Here is a 20,618-nt window from a genome sequence, read left to right on the forward strand (position 1 = left end):
GGGCATGCAGCTTCAATTTCTACCATCAGCAAGACTTTTTCTACGACGCATAAATAAGGCGTTTCTGAAATTTCGTGAACTCATGCGTTAATGACTTGACTCCTCCTGTGCAGGGAAGAAAAACATCATAGAAACTTGGAAGTAAATAAAGAAACAGATAGAAAGAGACCTCTCGTGACTTATATATAAGAAGAAGCCATGAATTTCATGTCTCTGAATCTCAATATAGTTTGGTAAAAATGGAAGTGAAAAGGTGGGTATTGTGGGTGATGAGTTTTTGTGTTTTGGCACAAATACTGGGAATCAAATGTTGTGTGAGAGAAGAGAGAGAAGCACTGCTCAATCTTAAGGCTTATGTTCTTGATGTCTACCATAATGATCCTCTTGTGGAGAAGCGTTTATCTTCCTGGGTTACTGATGATCCAAACAGTGACTGTTGCAGATGGGATAGGGTTACGTGCCATGTTTCTTCTGGTCGTGTTTCTGAGATTTCTCTCCAAGCTCTTAATTACAGGCGTTCTGATGGAGCATTTGGTTTCTCTGCGGCTTCTCTTCATAATGATGAAAAGCCTGTTGTTGGTGTACCTGACCTCCCTGGCCTCCCTCCATTGCCTCCCATTGATTTCTCCTTGTTCCAAAGCTTCAAGGAGGTGACAAGCCTCAATTTCTCCCAAGGTCAATTTTTCAGGCTCATAAGCACTCAAGGTACAACAATCTCATACTCTTTCTGCTCCTTTTACAGCCAACGGAATTACGTAAATTAAAAAGTTTGCTTAAAATTGGTTGAAGAAAATAAACATATAAAAATATAACTTGTATGTTAGCTTGATGGCCTTTTTTTGTTAGTCTTCTATATTAGGCTTTCTTTGCCTTCGTTTTTTATTGGGAAAATTAATCTTTTGGTTTTTTAAGTTTTGACTTAGTTGGACTTAGTCTCTCAACTATAATCCGGTATGATTCAGTTTTTAAACTTTTAACTTGTTTAAAAGTTAGTTCCTAATTTTTTTTCCACATTTAATGAATTGATCTTACATGCAATAGGTATTGCTAAGAGTGTTAAAAAATGCCAATGGGTTTTTAAAGTAAACCCCACTGGCTCTGAAAATCAAAAGCAAATCGGCAACATTCTTAAAAGTTAAAGAGTTAAGTTGTACTGAGTTATAATTGACGAACTGAATCATAACTGAGTCAAAACTTAACAGATGAAAAGATTAATTTTTTTTATCAATGAACATATCTTCTTATTTGGTTAAAAAAAAAGAATGAATAAAAACACCTTAATTGTGTAGAATGTGGGATTGTTTTGTATCAACTTAATAATTTGTTCAAGTTTTTTTAATCAAGGATCTGTTTTTTAAATGTATGTTTCGCCCAAATTTAATGATGTTTAATTTTGAGGAATTCTTAACAAAATATTGAAGCCGAACCTTAATGGGGTGGATTTCAATTCATCCAAAAACAACAAAAAAACCATTTCTTATTAATACCTTTAACCCACCATGGGCAAGCCCATTAGGGGCTGGTTGGTCCACATTTTGAGTTCTCCAATCTAGGCTTTAAATTTTGTTTTTGTTTTGGTAAGAGCATCTTATATTGAATATATTTTACATCTGGGCATTGCCGCCATATATATGATTCATTCTTAAATACTGATTTATGAAAAGGATCAACTATTTATGTTCTAAAGTTTGTTTAACTAAATCCCGATTTCAGAGTTCTTTATGTGATGAAAAGGTGGAGGTTATTTCAAGGCTTCATATTAATTAGCATGTGTCAGATTAATGGCCAATTACTATTTACAATAAGCTAATAATAAAATTTGCATTTCACTTCATTTCTATATAGTTTTGGCTAATCTAAGCAACCTGGAAGTCCTCATATTGAAGAGCAATAATCTTATTGGATCTTTACCATTTCAAGGTACGCAAGTCATATAGGATTTATCTTCCTTGGAAGTTATTCTAGCTTCTGCTTCATTTATTTGCTTTAGCGACACTTGAGTACTTTTGGTCACAGATATATGTAAACTGAAGAAGATACGTGTGCTGGATTTTAGTCACAATGCATTTAATGGTTCCTTGAACAAATGTTTGGCCAACTTGACATCTCTTCAAGCTCTTGATCTCTCAAGTAATGTCCTATCAGGGGAAATACCAGCGTCCGCCATAGCCAGCCTCACATCTCTTGAGTACTTTTCTGCTATGAGTAACTATTTCAAAGGCATATTCCCTTTGAGTTCCTTCACTAATAATTCACGGCTTAAGGTACTTGCACTTCAAATGTATAACAGTGAGTTTCAAGTGGATACTGAAAGTGAAGTTGTTCCTTATTTGGTCCCTTTATTTCAATTGCAAGTTTTGGACTTGGCAAATTGCAAAGTAAACGCACCTAGTGGAACCTTCCCCTCCTTTCTCTTGTATCAACATGACTTGCACTATCTTGACCTCTCAAACAATGATTTGTTTGGAGCGTTCCCAAACTGGTTGATTCTCAACAACACAAACCTCACGTCTTTGATTTTACATCACAACAAGTTCACAGGGTCTTTTGAGCTGCCAACCTACGTAGATCAACCTCCTCCACTTCCCTTGACTAATTTGCAGCTATCTGACAACAAAATGGAGGGTCAACTCCCCACAAATATTGGCCTAGTGTTTCTAAATTTCGAATATTTAAATGTGTCAGGAACTGGATTTAGTGGAGGTATTCCTCCATCAATAGCAAACATGTCCAATTTGATTGCTTTGGACTTAAGCAGAAACAGATTTTATGGTCAAGTTCCAGAGTCTTTCTGGGAAGGCTGTGCTTCATTAACATACTTGATCTTGTCACAAAACAACTTAGAGGGAAATTTATTTGCTTCTCAGTTGAACTCTTCCTCTCTGCGATGGTTTTTCTTGGACAGCAACTACCTCAGTGGGACACTGGAACATGAAACATGGAACCTCCCAAATCTTGATGCGTTAGATATCTCTAACAACAGTTTCTGGGGTAGGGTTCCTACTTTCATCAGCTCTTCATATTTACGAGTGATAAACTTGTCAAGAAATAACTTCACTGGTACGCCACCCAGAGAGTTCTGCAAACTTGACCTCTTGCATTTGCAGCTTTCTCATAATAAACTCTCAGGTTCAATACCGGCTTGCTATTTGAATATAGATTTGTCCTCTCTTCAGTTGCAAGGCAATTTTCTTTCAGGTTCCATTCCTACCTTAATGAGAACAGGTAGCTACTTAGTGGCACTTGATTTGAGGGACAACGATCTCTCTGGAGTTATTCCAGATGGGATTTTTAGGATGAATTCATTGAGATCTCTTCTACTGGGTGGTAATCAGCTACAAGGCCAACTTCCTAGCCAGTTGTGTCAGCCCAAGATGATGAATTTTTTGGATCTGTCACGTAATAACTTCACTGGGAATATTCCTACTTGCTTTGACAAAGTCTTATTTGGAGCATGGGATTACAGATTTCCTGAGTATGATAGGATAATAATCCCTTCAGATTCCCATTATCAGTATGCTCCACTTCAACTTCAGCTATTCTTTGAACAAAATCAGTATTTTATGACAGCAATAGCCAGTGGACTCCAAGTAGATTTTATGACAAAAAATTTGCTGCTTCCATACAAAGGTAACATTTTGAGGTTTATGTCTGGAATAGATTTGTCAAGCAACCAGTTAACTGGAAAAATCCCTCAAGAGATTGGATATCTGGAATCCCTTCATGCATTAAACTTATCTCACAATAATCTGAATGGATCAATTCCAGAAAGTTTCCACAATCTTGCAGATATAGAGAGCATAGACCTCTCAAACAACAACTTGGAAGGAGAAATCCCTATTCAGTTACAGGACTTGAACTTTCTAGGTGTATTCAATGTGTCCTACAACAATTTGTCAGGTACAGTGCCTAATGGTTTAACCTTTGATGACAGCAGCTTTATAGGAAATCATTATCTCATTTGGAATCATAGCAACAGAGGTAACTCTACACATGAACCACCCCCACCATCTCCTCTCAACAATGATACAAAGGAAGATGAATCTGCCATAGATTTCATTTCCTTCATTTGGAGTTTTTCAGCATGCTATGTCGCGGTGTTGGTTATTATGGCAACAGTTCTTTGGATCAACCCATACTGGCGAAGATTGTGGTTTTATTACATTGATACATGTCTCTATAGATGTTTGTATCCATATCTTAAAGATGCATTCTGGTAGAATTCGCAAGTGTTTGAATAAGTTGCGCAAGAACTTTAGACTTGTTGACTTGTGTTGTAAGTGAACTCTATTACTGTTTTGTCTCTGTAATCTATGCGGCAAGCTAAGCTTTCAACTTGCTGAAATATATTTTGTGGGTTTCTCTACACTTTTTTTTTTTTAAAAAAAAAAATTTAAGATACAACTCGAACAACGAACGTTACAGTCTAAAAGTTAAAGAAGCAGCAACATTACTCAGCAACAGAAGACATAGATCTCTATTTACTAAGACATACCTAGTTGAAAACTTCATACATAACACATGTAAATCTCGATGTACAACACAGTGACTCCAAGAAACATTTCCTAATCCTAACAGGTAACAGCTTGAGATTTCCTTTCTCATTATTGGTACTTTTCTAGGCTTACGGGGATTTTGCTATGGAAGATTAATTACCATCTCATCTCACTTCCAGAAAATAAAATATATTTCTGATTTGCCCAAATTTAAATAACAAAAAAATTAGGTTAATAAAATTTTTAGTTTCTCAAAATTGTCCTCATTTTAGTTTTGGTCCTTCAAGTTTTTTTCTCCTTTATTCAAAATATTAGTTTCTATAATTCAATAAAAACCTGGACTATTTTATCCCAGGAGATATCAAAACTTATGGTTTGGAATTTGAAGGACCAAAATCGAAATAAAAGCATATTTGAAGGGCCAGAAATAATATTAAACCTAAATTTTTTTTTTCATATTTGTAGCATATTTTCTGTCATAGTTATTGACTTTAAATATGAGTGATATTGAAAAAACTTAATACATCACTTTTAATAAGGACCATTCGTATCTTTCTAAAAGGTGTCTTGACAAGGAGTACACTGCGACCCTAGTTAATTAAGTTTCTTAAAATTCCCTTTATACTAAAGTGGTTGGTTTTAATATTACAGTAAATTTGCCAAGTATAAATTCCTCTAAATCTAACCATCGGCAGGGAGTTTGTGTCAAAATTTTAAGGATGAGGGTATGGAATTTCATCTATCAAAGATAAAGGGTTATATGCAATTAACCTAAAGTTGAGGGCTTTATGTATATTTTAGCCCAAGTTTAATGAGGTATCCATTTTTTTGGTTTTTGTTTTTGTTTCGCTATATGTGTTTAATAATGTTGTAGTTCAAGCAGAAAGTGACACAATGTTGTTGAGTCACTTGCAGCTGCATATGTATAATTTTAAAAATGGTAAAATGTCTTTTTTGTTGACAAAAATTTCTGGTAGTTGAAGCATATAATGTGTCACATATGTATTGAAAGTCTGAAAGTCTAGCAATCATCCTGTTTTTTCAATTGAAATTTTAACATCCATTTTTTTTGTGTGTGGATATTTTGTACCATATACTAAAATTCTGAAGGAGGATGTTCCAGAAATTGAATTTAATTACGATTTGGACATTTTAAAAAAATTAACGAGAAATGAATTACAAATATCGGTTAACATAGCTGTAAATTTAGGATTCTAAATTAGAAATACGAAGTAATATAGTTGTAAAATTAAGGATTGTCAATAATTTATGAAATATAAACGTCTTATTTATAATTGGGATTGCCGTATTTGCAATTGAACAATTGACATTTGCAACTTATCTTGTAACAAAAATTTTTTGGAACCTAACTATTACTAAATTAATCTTTTATATATAAATGTCATTCGCCTTTTTTATCTAATTAGTTTTTTTTATGCCAAATGGAAAAAATCTTAACAAAATTAGCCCATGTTTCATTATTTCTCCTGGTCGAATGTATAAGACCGTTATTTTGTACCTTTTTATTTCAGTTTTTAATATAATAGTTAGATAATTAATTTTCAGACATTAAAAATTAATTAAATTAATTATTTATAATAAATGTATGTTAATTTTCTTAAAATACTCTTTCTGTTTATATGCAATATTACCACCGTCTAATAGAAACCTCTTATCATAGCAATCAATAAGGGTACTACTAGAGCACAAATTATAAATTTAAAAGTAAACTTCTTGTTTGTAACCTAAACCAGAGGTAGTGATATTTATGAGTTATTGTCAAATATACATCTCTATTCAACATATGTAAAAGTGGGTGAAGACATGTTCACCTTTTATCTCACCGTTTCCAATAACTAACAAAGGCAATGTTAGAAAAAAAGACTATGGTTTTTGAAAATATTAAGATTATCAATTATCTTTATAAATAAATGACAGCTCATCCAAGCGTGTGTACACATTTTGTAAAAGTAGGTAGAACAAAGAACAAAAAGTAAACGACAATATTACTATAAAGATTGCTGTGAAAGTCCTAGGTAAAAAACATAATTATTAAATTTTTTTAGTAATAACAGAATAATCTATAATAATAAGTTTAAGAATAATAAATAAAAACTACTTACTTATTATTAAAATTACTGATAATTATTTTTTTAAAATTTCATTATGATTCTCCTAATATTTTATTTGATCAGCACTAACATTCTAATGTAGTGCTCTTCTGATTCTAAATATAAGACTTATTTTATAATATAAATTATACTATAAAATTAATATTATATTTAAGACCGGAAGAATACCAAACTTCAGAGATCGATGTTCTTTGCTGCCTCTACCAAGCACCGACTTTAATTAAATGAGAGGTCTTTGTTGTCAGTCTCAACAGAATAATGTGAAAAACAACAAAAGATTTATCAACATTTGCGGCTGCCTTAGCAGCTCCCTCTAATTCCATATGTAAACTTTACTTTTGAAAAAAATCTAGTTAAAAATATAAGTTTTTTATTTTTAAATTTGTCTGAGTATTTATTTATTTTTATTTTGTTCTTAGTTGACTTTATTTAATATTTTATCTCTCTTGTTAATATTATCTCTATATATTTTCTTTTATCATTCTTTTTATTTATTATATCTCTCATTTACTCTCTTAATAAATAAGAGCAAATTTAAAAAAAAAATATTTCTGACCTATTTATTACTTTTAACTAATTTTACCTGCTAATTTATTAAACGTGATTTAGTTATTTAAAGCTTATATACCTTTTTGAAGTTTGAGATCTTAAAGAAACAAACTAAAAAGTTCATATATACTTCCTCTGTTTCTTTTAATAAGCAACAATTATCATTCATCTTTTGTCTTTAAATATAAGTAATATTTACAAATTATCTTAAATTTTTGTAGCAAATTTTTTATTCTACTCTTATTAATTACTTATTTGAATAATTAATATATTTCCTATATCATTTTCCAATCATTTATGTTTATGACACATTCTCTCTTTTATAATTCTCTTTATTATAATAATTTTTTATTCTTTTTTTATGAGCTCTCTGATAAATAAGAATATTTTGAAAAGAACTTTTAATTTTTATCTATTTATTATATTTAACTAATTTTTTAATCTACATATTAAAGTCTAAAGTTATCCAAAATTGTTTATAAAAGATGACAGAAAGAGTACATATGGCCCAAAGGACAGGTACGCGCCGTAAATTAAAAATATAGGGTGACTGTTATGATTAGCGTGCACTTGGGGTCGTATATTATATACAATTGAGTCTTGAAAATTTTGAAAGCGTAAATGATTGACCAAACTTTTTTTTTTTTGAGCCAAGATTTACCAAACTATTTAGTTTTGTCAGATTAACAAAGAAAAATCTGGACGTGGAGCTTCAATTTCCACCGTCACATAGACTTTTTCTTCAATAACGCGTCTCTGAAATTTCGTGGACTCATGCATTAATGACTTGACTCCTGTACCATCAATCCGACTTGCACGGAAGAAAAAGGAGAAATGTGAGAAAATCCTGAAGTCTTAAAAAAGAATATAATTATTATAAAGTATCAATAATAATGACAAGTTAGAGTAGGAAATAATAACAAAATGATAACTTTTAACTTCTTATAAATTTGATTATAATTTTCTCAACAAAAAGAAAATCATATTACTGCTTATAGTCTTTAATATAAAAACTGAATAACTAATTTGAAAATATTAAAAAAATTAATTAAATTAATTATTTATAACAAACTTGTGTTGATTTTCTTAAAATATCTTTTTTAATTATGTGCATTAACAAATGGAGTTGGATTTAGCCGAATAGACTAGTTTCTCAAAACACAACACATCAAGATTCAGATTTTTACTGAAAGATATGTCCATATTTAATATACTTAATAGTGTTCTGAATAGGTCTTCAATAAAAAGATATATGTATTTGATTAAAAACGTAGATGCATTTTAAACTACCCTAAAAACCCCCCAAGTCTGTATAATGAATAAGGATATATTGTGAAAATAATCATAAATATAAAAAGTAAAGTAGGTTGGAGTGTTACAACTTACAAGGTGTCTTGTAAGTAAGAAAAACAGGTAGAGAGACGTCGTCTGACACACACACACGCACGCACATATGAGAGGGAGCCATGCATTTCATATCTGAAACTCAAGAGTTTGATAAAAATGGAACTGAGATTGTGGGTACTGTTGGTGAGTTTTGTGGTTTGGGCTCAAACACTTGGAACCAAATGTTGCGTGAGAGAAGAGAGAGAAGCACTGCTCAATATTAAAGCTTATCTTCTTAATCTCTACGAGAGTGATCCTCTTGTGGAGAAGCGTTTATCTTCCTGGGTTACCGTTGATCCAAACAGTGATTGTTGCAGCTGGAATAGGGTCAGGTGCCATGTTTTTTCTGGTCGTGTTTCTGAGCTTTCTCTCCAGGCTCTTAATTACCGGCCTTCTGGTGAGCATAGCTTCGTTAACCCTATAATGGGTTCCATAGATTTCTCCTTGTTCCAAAGCTTCGAGGAGGTGACAAGCCTCAACTTCTCCCAAGGTCAATTTCAAGACTGATAAACACCGCAGGTACAATAATCTCTTCACATTTTTTCAGGATTTTCTCATGCAACTAGAAGCCACTTGTTGTCTCATCTTTGTCGTCCTCAATCTCCGGTTGTAGTCTGTCCTTATTATGTATGGTTGGTCGTCATAGTTGTCTTGTACGTAGTTGATGTGTTTATGTTCTTCCACGTTATCTTGCTTTTGTGCATGAATGTGGTGATTATTATAGTCATACTCCTGCAGTCTTTAATATAGGATCCAATTCTTGAGTTGGTTTTTTCCTAAATATAAGACCAATTTCTTATCTTTATCAGTTTTTTCTGAATTACCCCTATGAATACTCCTTCAATCATAATTAAGTAGAAGAAGGAGAGAGGGTACTAAAAAAGATGATTATGATGTTTTAGGAAAAATGTGTCACTTTTCTTATAATTAACTAATTTACTTAATTTTTTTAATCTAATCAAATTAGTTAAATAGGTTTTATATTAAGGATCGGATGAGTACTACTTATGCGTGATGTTATAGGGACAAAACTTTTTTTTATCTAATATATTGGAAAAATTAATCCTTTAATTTCTATTAGTTTGACTCTATTGTAACTAAGTCTTTAAAGTTTGACTCGGTGCAATCCAACTGCTTTAATTTTGATTTGGACTCGGTTGAAACTTGGTTCTTAAATTTTTTGACTTATAGCTTTAATCATTTTAAACTTTAGTCTCTATGTTTCATGAACTATATAATTTTATTTTTTAAATTGGTTAATATAATTTTTGACCCCTGAAATTTGGGCCTATATTAGTTTTGGTCTTTCAAATTTCAAACTCATAATTTTAATCTCTAAAATTTAGTCCATGTCAAAATATTAGTCTTGAACGGTATAATAGTGTTAAAATCTACTGAATCATTTTAAATACCATTAAAGTGATAACGTAAAATCATCATATAACGCCTAATTGAATCTTGTGTGGATAATAGGGAAAAAAAACAGAACAAGTCCTCAAAATGCAATACAAAGAACGATTGTACAGAGGACATAGTATACCAAACAACTCCTTAAATGAACAATAAGGAAAAAGAGAGGTTAAACAATTACGTTTTGAGAATCTATTCTTTTTCTTTAATCCTGTATTGTCTATACAAGATTCAGATATGTGTTGTCTGATGATTCCAAGTCATCACTTTAACTCCGTCTATAACACTTTAGAAGTTAACACCGTTGCATCTCCAGATACTTATGTTTTAAGGCAACTAAATTTCTAGGACTAAAACTACGAGTTTGAAATCTAAGGGACAAAAACCTAAATATGTCCAAATTTCAAAGATAAAAATTACGTATACTCTTTCTAAAAATTTATGACCAAGAATTTCATGACTATTGTAAAAAAACGGATCATTTATGCTATTTATACGTCTACATTTCTTTTGTTTTTGCATCTATATAAAGAGTATAGCTTCATTTTGCCGTCTATATATATGATCCATTCTTAAATCCTGATTGATGAAAAACTATTTACGCTCTAAATTTTATTGACCTAAATCCAATTTGAGAGCTCTCTATTATGTGATGAAAAAGTGGAGGTTATTTCAACGCTTCATATATAATTAGTATGCGTTAGCAGATTAATGGCAAAATTAATATTTACAATAAGCTAATAATGACAATAATAATTAAATTTGCATTTCACTTTATTTCTATATAGTTTTGGCTAATCTAAGCAACTTGGAAGTCCTTATATTGAAGAGCAATCACATTGATGGATCTCTGCCATTTCAAGGTATACATGTCATATCAGATTCACAATCCCAAAAAGTTATTTTAGCTTCAGCTTCATTTATTAATTATGAGAACAACATTTTGAGTATTTTTCGCCACAGATATATGCAAACTGAAGAAGATACGTGTACTGGATTTTAGTGACAATACATTCGGAGGTTCCTTGCACAAATGCTTGGCCAACTTGACATCTCTTCAAGCTCTTGATCTCTCAAGAAATTACCTAACGGGGCAAATACCAGCGTCTGCCATAGCCAGCCTCACATCTCTTGAGTACTTTTCTGCTATGAACAACAATTTCAGAGGCTTATTCCCTTTGAGTTCCTTCACCAATAATTCACGGCTTAAGGTACTTGCACTTCAAATGTATAACAGTGAGTTTCAAGTAAACACTGAAAGTGAAGAAGTTCCATATTGGGTCCCTTTGTTTCAATTGCAAGTTTTGCAGTTGGCAAGTTGCAAAGTGAATTCACCTTGTGGAACCTTCCCCTCCTTTCTCTTGCACCAACATGACTTGCGCTATCTTGATCTCTCAAAAAATGATTTGGTTGGAGTGTTCCCAAACTGGTTGATTCTCAGCAACGCAAACCTCAGGTCGATGATTTTACATCACAACAAGTTCACAGGATCTTTTGAGCTGCCAACCTCCATAGATCAACCTTCTCCACATCCCTTGATCAACTTGCAGTTATCCAACAACAAAATGGAGGGTAGACTTCCCGGAAATATTGGACTAATGTTTCCAAATTTGGAATATTTAAATGTGTCAGGAAATGGACTTAATGGCAGTATTCCTCCATCAATAGCAAACATGTCCAAGTTGTTAACCTTGAACTTGAGCAGAAACAACTTTTCTGGTCAAGTTCCCGAGTCTTTGTGGGAAGGCTGTGCTTCACTAAGGTACTTGATTTTGTCGCATAATAAGTTACAGGGAAAATTATTTTCTTCTCACTTCAAATCTTCCTCTCTACAATTGGTGTTCCTGGACAGCAACTGCCTTAGTGGGACACTGGAACATGAAATATGGAACCTCCCAAATCTTGAAGCGTTAGATATCTCTAACAACAGTCTCTGGGGTATGGTTCCTACTCTCATCACCGACTCTTCATCTTTACGAGTGATAAACTTGTCAAAAAATAATTTTACTGGTGCACTACCCACACAGTTATGCAAACAAGACCTTTGGCATTTGCACCTCTCTCATAATAAATTGTCGGGCACAATACCAGCTTGCTATTCGAATATTGGTTTGACATCTCTACAGCTACAAGGCAATAGCCTTGTAGGTTCCATTCCTACATCAATGACATCTGTTGATCATCTATCAACACTTGATTTGAGGGATAACAAGTTATCTGGAGTTATTCCAGATTGGATTGTGAAGGCGAAGTCATTAAGAGCTCTTTTACTGGGAGGTAACCAGCTACATGGGCAGCTTCCTAACCAGTTGTGCCAGCTAAAGAGAATGAACTTTTTGGACCTGTCAAGTAATAACTTGACTGGAAATATTCCTACTTGCTTCAACAATGTTTCATTTGGAGAACGGACAGACAGAAATATCGAGTATGGTATATCATTTTATTCTTCGGATTTCTTGTATTACTATAATCCCCTTCATTTGCAACTCTTTTTTGAACAAAGATATTCTATGGCAGCAATAGCCAGTGGACTCCAAGTAGATTTTATGACCAGAAATTTGCTGCTTCCATACAAAGGTAACATTTTGAGGTTTATGTCTGGAATAGATTTGTCAAGCAACCAGTTAACTGGAAAAATCCCTCAAGAGATTGGATATCTGGAATCCCTTCATGCATTAAACTTATCTCACAATAATCTGAATGGATCAATTCCAGAAAGTTTCCACAATCTTGCAGATATCGAGAGCATAGACCTCTCAAACAACAACTTGGAAGGAGAAATCCCTATTCAGTTACAGGACTTGAACTTTCTAGGTGTATTCAATGTGTCCTACAACAATTTGTCTGGTACAGTGCCTAATGGTTTAACCTTTGATGACAGCAGCTTTATAGGAAATCATTATCTCATTTGGAATCATAGCAACAGAGGTAACTCTACACATGAACCAGCCCCACCATCTCCTCTCAACAGATACAAAGGAAGATGAATCTGCCATAGATTTCATTTCCTTCATTTGGAGTTTTTCAGCATGCTATGTCACGGTGTTGGTTATTATGGCAACAGTTCTTTGGATCAAACCATACTGGCGAAGGTTGTGGTTTTATTACATTGATACATGTCTCTATAGATGTTTGTATCCATATCTTAAAGATGTATTCTGGTAGAATTCACAAGAGTTTGAATAAATTGCACAAGACCTTTAGACTTGCTGACTTGTGCAACGAGTGAACATTTATGTCACTTCACTTCACTTCAACCTCATTGTAAACCTATTAGTTGCATTATAAGTGCATGTGATGTTTTATGTACTTTAGTGTATCATGAGTTGTTTAAACATATAATGTGTTGTGCTATTCAAATTGGGATTTACTCTGGTAGAAGGCACTAAATTCTACACGGTAGCCTACGTACATTTGTGGCAGAACCTTGGAACGTAGAATTTTAGGTTTTTCATGGTTTTGATGTAAGTCTAGTTCAAGTTTTACAGTGTGACCTTTGCGATTTCCTTTTTCAAATGTGAGGTTTCGCATGTTATGTGCATGATTCTTAATCAAACCCATAAGCTAGAAGACAGTCAAATAGTTTTTCAGAGGAATTTCTAATCAAACTTGTCGGTGCAGTATTTGCGAAGGTTGAAAATGAAGCACCTTTCAAGTAGATCAATAAAACACACCAATATAACAAATATTCTAAGATTAATTAAAATATATGATTAGGTCATAAATTTTAGTTTAAAAAAAGAACCAAAAACTGATGTCTTTACTCGTAGCTGAATACGATTTCTTCCTTTCTTGGCCGTAACATCCACAAATGTTTCTTGCAACACTAACGTACACCTTTAAAAATGGCATTACAACATTGTAATGTTTGAAACATGTTTTAATTTCATATTTTCATGCGGTGAATATATATATTATTTCGGAATATGAACAATCAAGGTAGTTCAAAATGAGAAATGAACTTTCATGATGGCTAAGTGCATTACTGAGCAAAACAATATGTTTGCCGGATTTTCTCAACATACATTATCAAACAAATTATGATATAATGACAGATAGTTATGAATAACAAGTAATAGCTACTCACGATCATTAACCAGCTTCATTCCAATTCTTTGGTCCAAACATGGTCTTGTATAAGGAAAAGCTTTGCCATTTTCGTCCATAGGCTTTGCCGTACAGTCATGCTTAGGTGGATAATGAAAACATGGCTCCATGGAGAAGTCTCGCACACAAGGAGGATCTGGGACGTTATTGTCTAATAACTTGTGAAGAATCCATGGCTTCGAGCCTCCCAAACTTTGAGCCACATACCCAAAAGAAGATATAGAGCTAGTCACCAATACATCACACATACTAAGCAGATATATTTCAGTCAAAGCCTTTACATTGTGCATGTTGTCATGAGACTTCTGCTTCTTTTCATGACTTGGCTGATAAACTCCTATTATGTCCCCAGTAACAGTTGGTTTTTTCAGATACATAGTCGTTAAATTCTCGCTAAAATATGAATACAAAGATGTTACCAGAACAGATTTTGTTTGGTTTTTCCTTGGAGAAGTTACTGAATCTCTCAGGTCTAGTTCAGGCAATACATTATTCCTTAGGGTGCATCTTAATATTTGATCCATTTTTGCTTGATTTGTAGAGAGGTCAGGATATACTCTAATTTGGAGACCAATTCTCTCATCTGCCCTGGCCATGTATGCCTGATAGAATCTGTTAATTATTCCCCACACCTGATTTGAAGGTAGAAATAAGTACCGTCCCAAGTGGTGAAAAACAGTGTCTTTTTCAGGGAACATTTTTCTTAATTCTTGACTGAAAGATGGAACTATGAACAGAGAAGGTACAAAATACTGATCTGATCTTAATATCAACAGGGGAACCTTACTGAGAAGACGGTGACTATGATCACAGTGAAAGAACTTCTCAGAATCATCACTGGTATGCTGTAGATATAGATGTAGAACCAAAGGAGAAACCTTCCCTGAACTGTTTTCTCTATCCTTCTTTATCATGTTTTGATATGTCTCAATATGTCTTGGCTTGTTTATGAAAGGAAAATCATTTGGCAAAAGCCATGATGAATTAGGAAATGGTTCACAAAATAGGCCAGTCATTTCATCCTCAAAATCCACCATTAGAACTCGATCTGTGAGGAGAGCGTATAGGAATGCTGAAGCCATGCTCACCATTCTATTCCCCAAGCCATTGACAGAAGTCCACACAATGTAGTTACATACTGCAGAATGTCCCCTTTTCCTAGGCCTTATCAACTCTTTTATGGTTTTGTTGTAGAGTCTAGTATGAGGTCCACACCTTTTATGGAGATCTTCGTATTTGCCAAGCTTGGTTATTAGATAGGGAGACGGTTTGTGAGGCGAAGCCTTATGGTATAAGTAGGACTGAAACCTGCTTAAGCATGATGTTTTATCAAACGCAGAAGTTAAAAGCCCATCAAACAGTTTGTCAGCAGTAGGCTTTCTGGTAAGTAGGGATGAATCCTCTGTTGAGTTTTTGAGTGAATAATTTCTTGAAACTACAAAATTTGTAAGAGAAAAGATATGGATAAGTTCTGTGGACAAAACTACATGCTACAGCAAGTTGAGGTAATATTCTTAGATACTTGATAAAGCCCAATTTTGATATATTTTATCCCACATTAATTCAGAATTTAAATAATAATTTTGAGCTTAAATGAACTTTTTATGCATTATTGGATTAATTGGTTGATTTTTGGATTTTGCATAAAAATTGAGATTTAGGATTAAAAATATAGATATTTTGTGATTTCCTATTTTTGACTTGGAATTAATTTTTCCTATTTCTTTGAAAACAAGTCTCATATTTTTAGAAAGATTATATTTAGAAAGTTTTGCACTTTTTTGCCTAATTTTTGTGCATATATAATATTTAATTTTTGATTATATTTGGGTATAATCTACATTAATAGATGAACTTAAATTCTTATAGGTCAAGAAAGAGTATATAGGAGATCCAATGGTGCAAGATTGTTTCTTGGAATCTAAGCACAATCCAATGGCTAATATCAAGTGGGTCAATTAATTACTAATGGGCTTGAGCTTTGGATTCACAAAAAAATTTCCTTTTCCCTCGTTATACTATTTTTCTTATTTTTGGAGGAGGGAGGCACGCCTAAAGATCACTCTTTCCTTCTCCATTGGAACACACAATTCAACGCCTAATACCCCTTAATCATTGATCCCATATTCTCGCCGAAGGACACCTCTTTTCCATTCTCCATTGACTCACGCACGGACATCAATTTTTCAACGCCAACTCTCCTCCCCCTCATTCACATCTCTTCCTTGATCCAATTTCCATCTCCACATCATCATCAACTTTCATCAATTTATGGCCGTAGCATCAAACAATTTTGGAGGAGAAGGCAATTTGATGGAGGCTTAAGCTTGTTAGGGAGGCAATTTGGGAGGAGCATGGAAAAGACTAGAGCCTTGGGTTAGCACTTGAAGACCACAAGGGAGTGATGTTCCATTTATCTTTTTAATTCAAGGACTTGAAATTATTTAGTTTTAAATAATTTTAAGTTGTATTTTTGTTAAGACAATTTAGTTCTAGATTGTCATCTTTATGCTTGGATTGGATTGATATTTGGATTTTATTTGTGCCGAGAGACTTGTTGGAATTTATGTTTAGAACCTTTACATTGTTAATTGAAGTTATAATTGAGTTCTCATTATAAATTTAATTATCAGTGTGGTTTGGATTGCAAAATTTGGGTTCTTTTACCTCCTAATTATTTAATTAAGTTGGTTGATTATCTGATTGTTTAATTGGATAATTTCAAACATAATTTCCAAAATTGAATTGAATTATCTTCATTGGTTTTAATAGGCTTAATTAACCAACCTTACACTGTTATGAGTTCTCTAATGGTTTAAGGGTTTTTGAAGTTGAGGGTTCCCTTTATTTCAAGTAGGTAATTAAGTTTATTAATTCCACTCTCTTATCACTTTCCTTTGGTCTAATTAACTGATTAAGGTTATGAAGGTTAAATCCATGCAAATCCTAAGTTGTCCCCTCTACCGTACCTGAAGAGAAATCTCTGAATTTTTACTTGCTAATTCTCTTTGCTTTCTGATTAATTTTCTTTATTCATTATTTTTATTTTCCTTCAAAAAACCCCCCAAAAATTGCATTGCATTCATTTAGTTTAATTTAATTTTCATACATATTTTAGGGCATTTGCATCTTGCATTTAGAATTAGAATTTTGCATTTTAGTTTAGGTCCAATTTATTACTTTTTTTATTATCACCTAAATTCTCACCTAAAGAAACCCACAACTTGCTCCTTGGAAGTAATGATCTAGGTCGATCTTAAACTACAAATTAATTAGGACCTAGTTTAATTGAATGCTTTGACGACAAAAGCATCATCAATACTGTATTTACAGAGCTGAAATATCAAGCTAGTCATGTGAGTATTTGAGTGAGGCATAATTGAAAGTTTAACTAAATTGACTTAACATACCTAATCTGCATTTATCTAGGGATCATAACAAACCAAGAACATTGCCTTGTCCATGTGATTCATCTTTGATTAGAGAAGTACATCTGAATGTGGGTTTGAAACAATCCAATATATGTTTGTATATGTATTTGTCTGTGTGTGTGTGTGTAAAGAGTACTGATATTATTGTTAATTTATTGTGGCCTCAGCAACAAGCAAAAGTTAAAGGCTCCCTTGTGATGCACCAGAGTGTCGCTGGTTGAACTTATTGTTTTTTTTTTTTTTTTTGAACTTAGAATGTGGTTGAAACTGATAAAAATATTGGATCTTACTCAAAATAGCTTAATTCATTATATTCTTTTTGCTTCATATTTAAACTTTGAGCCTCAAAATCAAACCTTTATGGGCTTAACATAGTTTATTTTAAGTGGTTTTGTATAGTACGAAATAAATCCGAGGGAAGTTTTGTCTTGTAAAGCAAAAAAGTACTTTTCTATAATACTCCCAAACAGGTAGCAATTTATACCATTCCTAAAGTAAAGAGAGAGAAAGAGATGGATAGGCCCTAGCTCTTTCCATGTGGGTCCTCAAAGATGGAACCCACCCCACGTTCTTTCTCCTTTACATTTTAGAAGACATGTTTCAATTGTGAATGTTGTTAATAATAACTCTTTTCTTGATTTATTTTCTAGAAATGAATAGGGTTGCCAGAAAGGAAGGGTAAAAATCAGATTTGATGAACAAATGGAGGGAGCAACAAAACAAATATATGAAGCAAGAGAACTAAAGTATATATTGGTAAAACTAACATAATCTGAGAAAAATATGCGAAATTACCTGCTTCTGAATTTGCAATAGCCTGAATTGTTGATCCCAAGTTCCCATGTGTCAAGTTTTGGCCTCTCCCTTCAAGTTCCTTATCTTTAGAAAAGCTCTCAAAATGATGAAAAACTGAGATATTTTACAGAAGTTGAGAAAATATGCGAAATTACCTGCTTCTGAGTCTGCAATAGCCTCAACTATTGATCCCAAATTCTTATGTGTCAAGTTTTGGCCTCTCCCTTCAAATGCCTTATCTTTAGAAAAACTCCCAACATGGTCAAAAATTGAGTATTTATAACTAAATCCACATAGTATAAGGAAAATTGTGCAGAGGACAACCAAGGATATTCTGTATCTGTCGGAACTAAGCCCCATCCTCTCCACTGTCACTTAAAGGGAATTCATCTTCTGAAATGGCTCGCCTCTGAGTGCAGTAACTAGAACCTTAATTTAGACTAAAGATGAACATACGCATATTATCAGAACATGGGAGTACAAATAAAGAATAATAATGATAATATAGTAAAAGTAAGTAGAACATTAATTTCATTTAGTATGTTACATAGAACCTTGAAAAAGGTGATTGACTTTTTTTTCAGCACAGAAACGTTATTTATCCTTAATTTGCAGATAAAACTGAAAGACAGCTAATGCCTGTATAGGCCAACAAATAATGCCAAAAGGACAGGGAGGGCAATATTGTCAAGATGAGTTGGATTCAGAGGAACTTAATTGATTATTAACAATTCAGCTAAAAAAAATATGATTATTAACAATACAAATATGAATCATTAATATTTATGAAGAACTCTTAGTCTATTTGCAAGCAAGTAAAAATGATAGGCACGGTTCATGGTTGTACTAGAAAAGGAGCAAAAGTCTACGAACAAAAGCTTCAATGGAAATGCAAGAGAAAGACTGGTTTTTTCTTTTCCTCCATAAATTGCTTCAATCCTCTGTGGATTCATAATCAACTTAACGGTCATTATCAGCGAGACTTCGAACTTCTGTTTGATTCAAAAGCCAAAATAGGCACAAGATACGAGGTTTAACGTTGAAACTTCCATATCTTTGTTTTTCTCCAACATGTAAAGACATATCACATACTTGAAGTAAAAGCAATACAAGAGCTTGAAAAGTACAGAGAAAGAACAAAAGCCAGAAATCAAAGCATACTTGAAGAAGAAGAAGAGGAGGAAGAAGAGACCTGCTTTTGCAAAGGACATATCTTAGAGCATTCTCATATGAAGTGCCTATTCCATTTATATTTGACTTTCTATAAGAAAGATGTATGGCGAGGGGCCAAAACGTGGACATTTAATATATGCCATTTTAATGTAATAATTACATTTCTGAAACCTATTTATGGTAAAACAATCACATTTTCCCCTCTGAAAGAAAGAAGCCAGCCAATAGAAATCTGTCCTCTAATGTATTTAATCCTAATCTTTTTACGTAAGTCTCTTGGAGCTATTATTCATTTCCTATCTGATTTTTTAATATATATATATATATATGTGTATATATTAATGCAATGAAATATCATTAAAATATTTATCATATTTTCAAATTTGATCTTAATTTAATGCAATGATTATCATTAAATGCTGCATTAAACAATTTTTTTAAAAAAAAGTCCATATTTTAAAATGGAAAGATTAATAAGTTAAGTTTATAGCATTGTCATTAGACAGATCAAATATTCAGATCTTGGCGTCTGTTCAGGAATCGGTTTTGGAAAAATATAAAACATCTGAAGATAAATACGCATCCGTTAGCCAAGGAAATAAAAAAAAAAAAGAAATAAAAAAACAAGAAGAAGAAGAAGATAAATACGCACCCGCCCATTAATTGATTTTAAAAGACATTTTCTTCTATTTAAACTCTATTTAACATCCGATTTATGCAAAAGTGGACTTATCAATTACTATTAGCATAAATCTAAAACAACTCATTATCCAAAGGCATAAACATTGTTCTTCAGTCTATTGCATTTTATTTTACTTTATTGATTTTTTGGAGCAAGGGTAGTGAGAACAATTTTCTACCAGACGTGTCTCAAATATCCAATAGGATTATTAGCCTTATATTTTGGAAATCCCTTGAATTGATAGCTTAACTATGAGTAATAAACAAACACTCAGTGAATAAAGAAAATTAAAACCTTTCACACAAAAAAAGAAAAAAGAAAAGTAAACCCACCTTCTAAGCAAGAGATTTTATTACTACAAGGTCACCTAAAACGTTTAAATTAATCTCAAGTTCTAAAAGACATATAGGTGAGAGATTGTAATGGTGAATTAATTATTGTGTCCTCATTGACATAT

At 32.9% G+C, this 20,618-nt stretch overlaps 3 protein-coding genes across 3 annotated transcripts; 2 read left to right on the top strand and 1 right to left on the bottom strand.

The window, feature by feature from the left end:
• The first annotated feature begins 239 nt into the window (after positions 1-239).
• LOC114738675 (receptor-like protein 15) lies at positions 240-4,274 on the top strand. The gene is made up of 3 exons (XM_028926731.1): positions 240-705; positions 1,846-1,920; positions 2,017-4,274. Exons 1-3 carry the CDS (start codon positions 240-242, stop codon positions 4,218-4,220), a joined length of 2,745 nt encoding a protein of 914 aa, XP_028782564.1. The 3' UTR covers positions 4,221-4,274.
• A 4,406-nt stretch (positions 4,275-8,680) lies between these two features.
• Positions 8,681-12,960, top strand: LOC114738676 (receptor-like protein 15). The gene is made up of 4 exons (XM_028926732.1): positions 8,681-8,895; positions 8,982-9,082; positions 10,762-10,836; positions 10,937-12,960. Exons 1-4 carry the CDS (start codon positions 8,681-8,683, stop codon positions 12,958-12,960), a joined length of 2,415 nt encoding a protein of 804 aa, XP_028782565.1.
• A 963-nt stretch (positions 12,961-13,923) lies between these two features.
• On the bottom strand, positions 13,924-18,742 carry LOC114738680 (probable fucosyltransferase 8). The gene is made up of 3 exons (XM_028926737.1): positions 18,462-18,742; positions 18,307-18,375; positions 13,924-15,515 (listed from the first exon to the last, which is right to left on the bottom strand). Exons 1-3 carry the CDS (start codon positions 18,664-18,666, stop codon positions 14,053-14,055), a joined length of 1,737 nt encoding a protein of 578 aa, XP_028782570.1. The 5' UTR covers positions 18,667-18,742; the 3' UTR covers positions 13,924-14,052.
• Positions 18,743-20,618: the final 1,876 nt, after the last annotated feature.

Source organism: Neltuma alba, unplaced genomic scaffold (genome assembly GCF_004799145.2).
Source record: "Neltuma alba isolate B1F8T4 unplaced genomic scaffold, ASM479914v2 tig00013649_pilon, whole genome shotgun sequence".
In the NCBI taxonomy this organism is placed as follows: Eukaryota; Viridiplantae; Streptophyta; class Magnoliopsida; order Fabales; family Fabaceae; genus Neltuma; species Neltuma alba.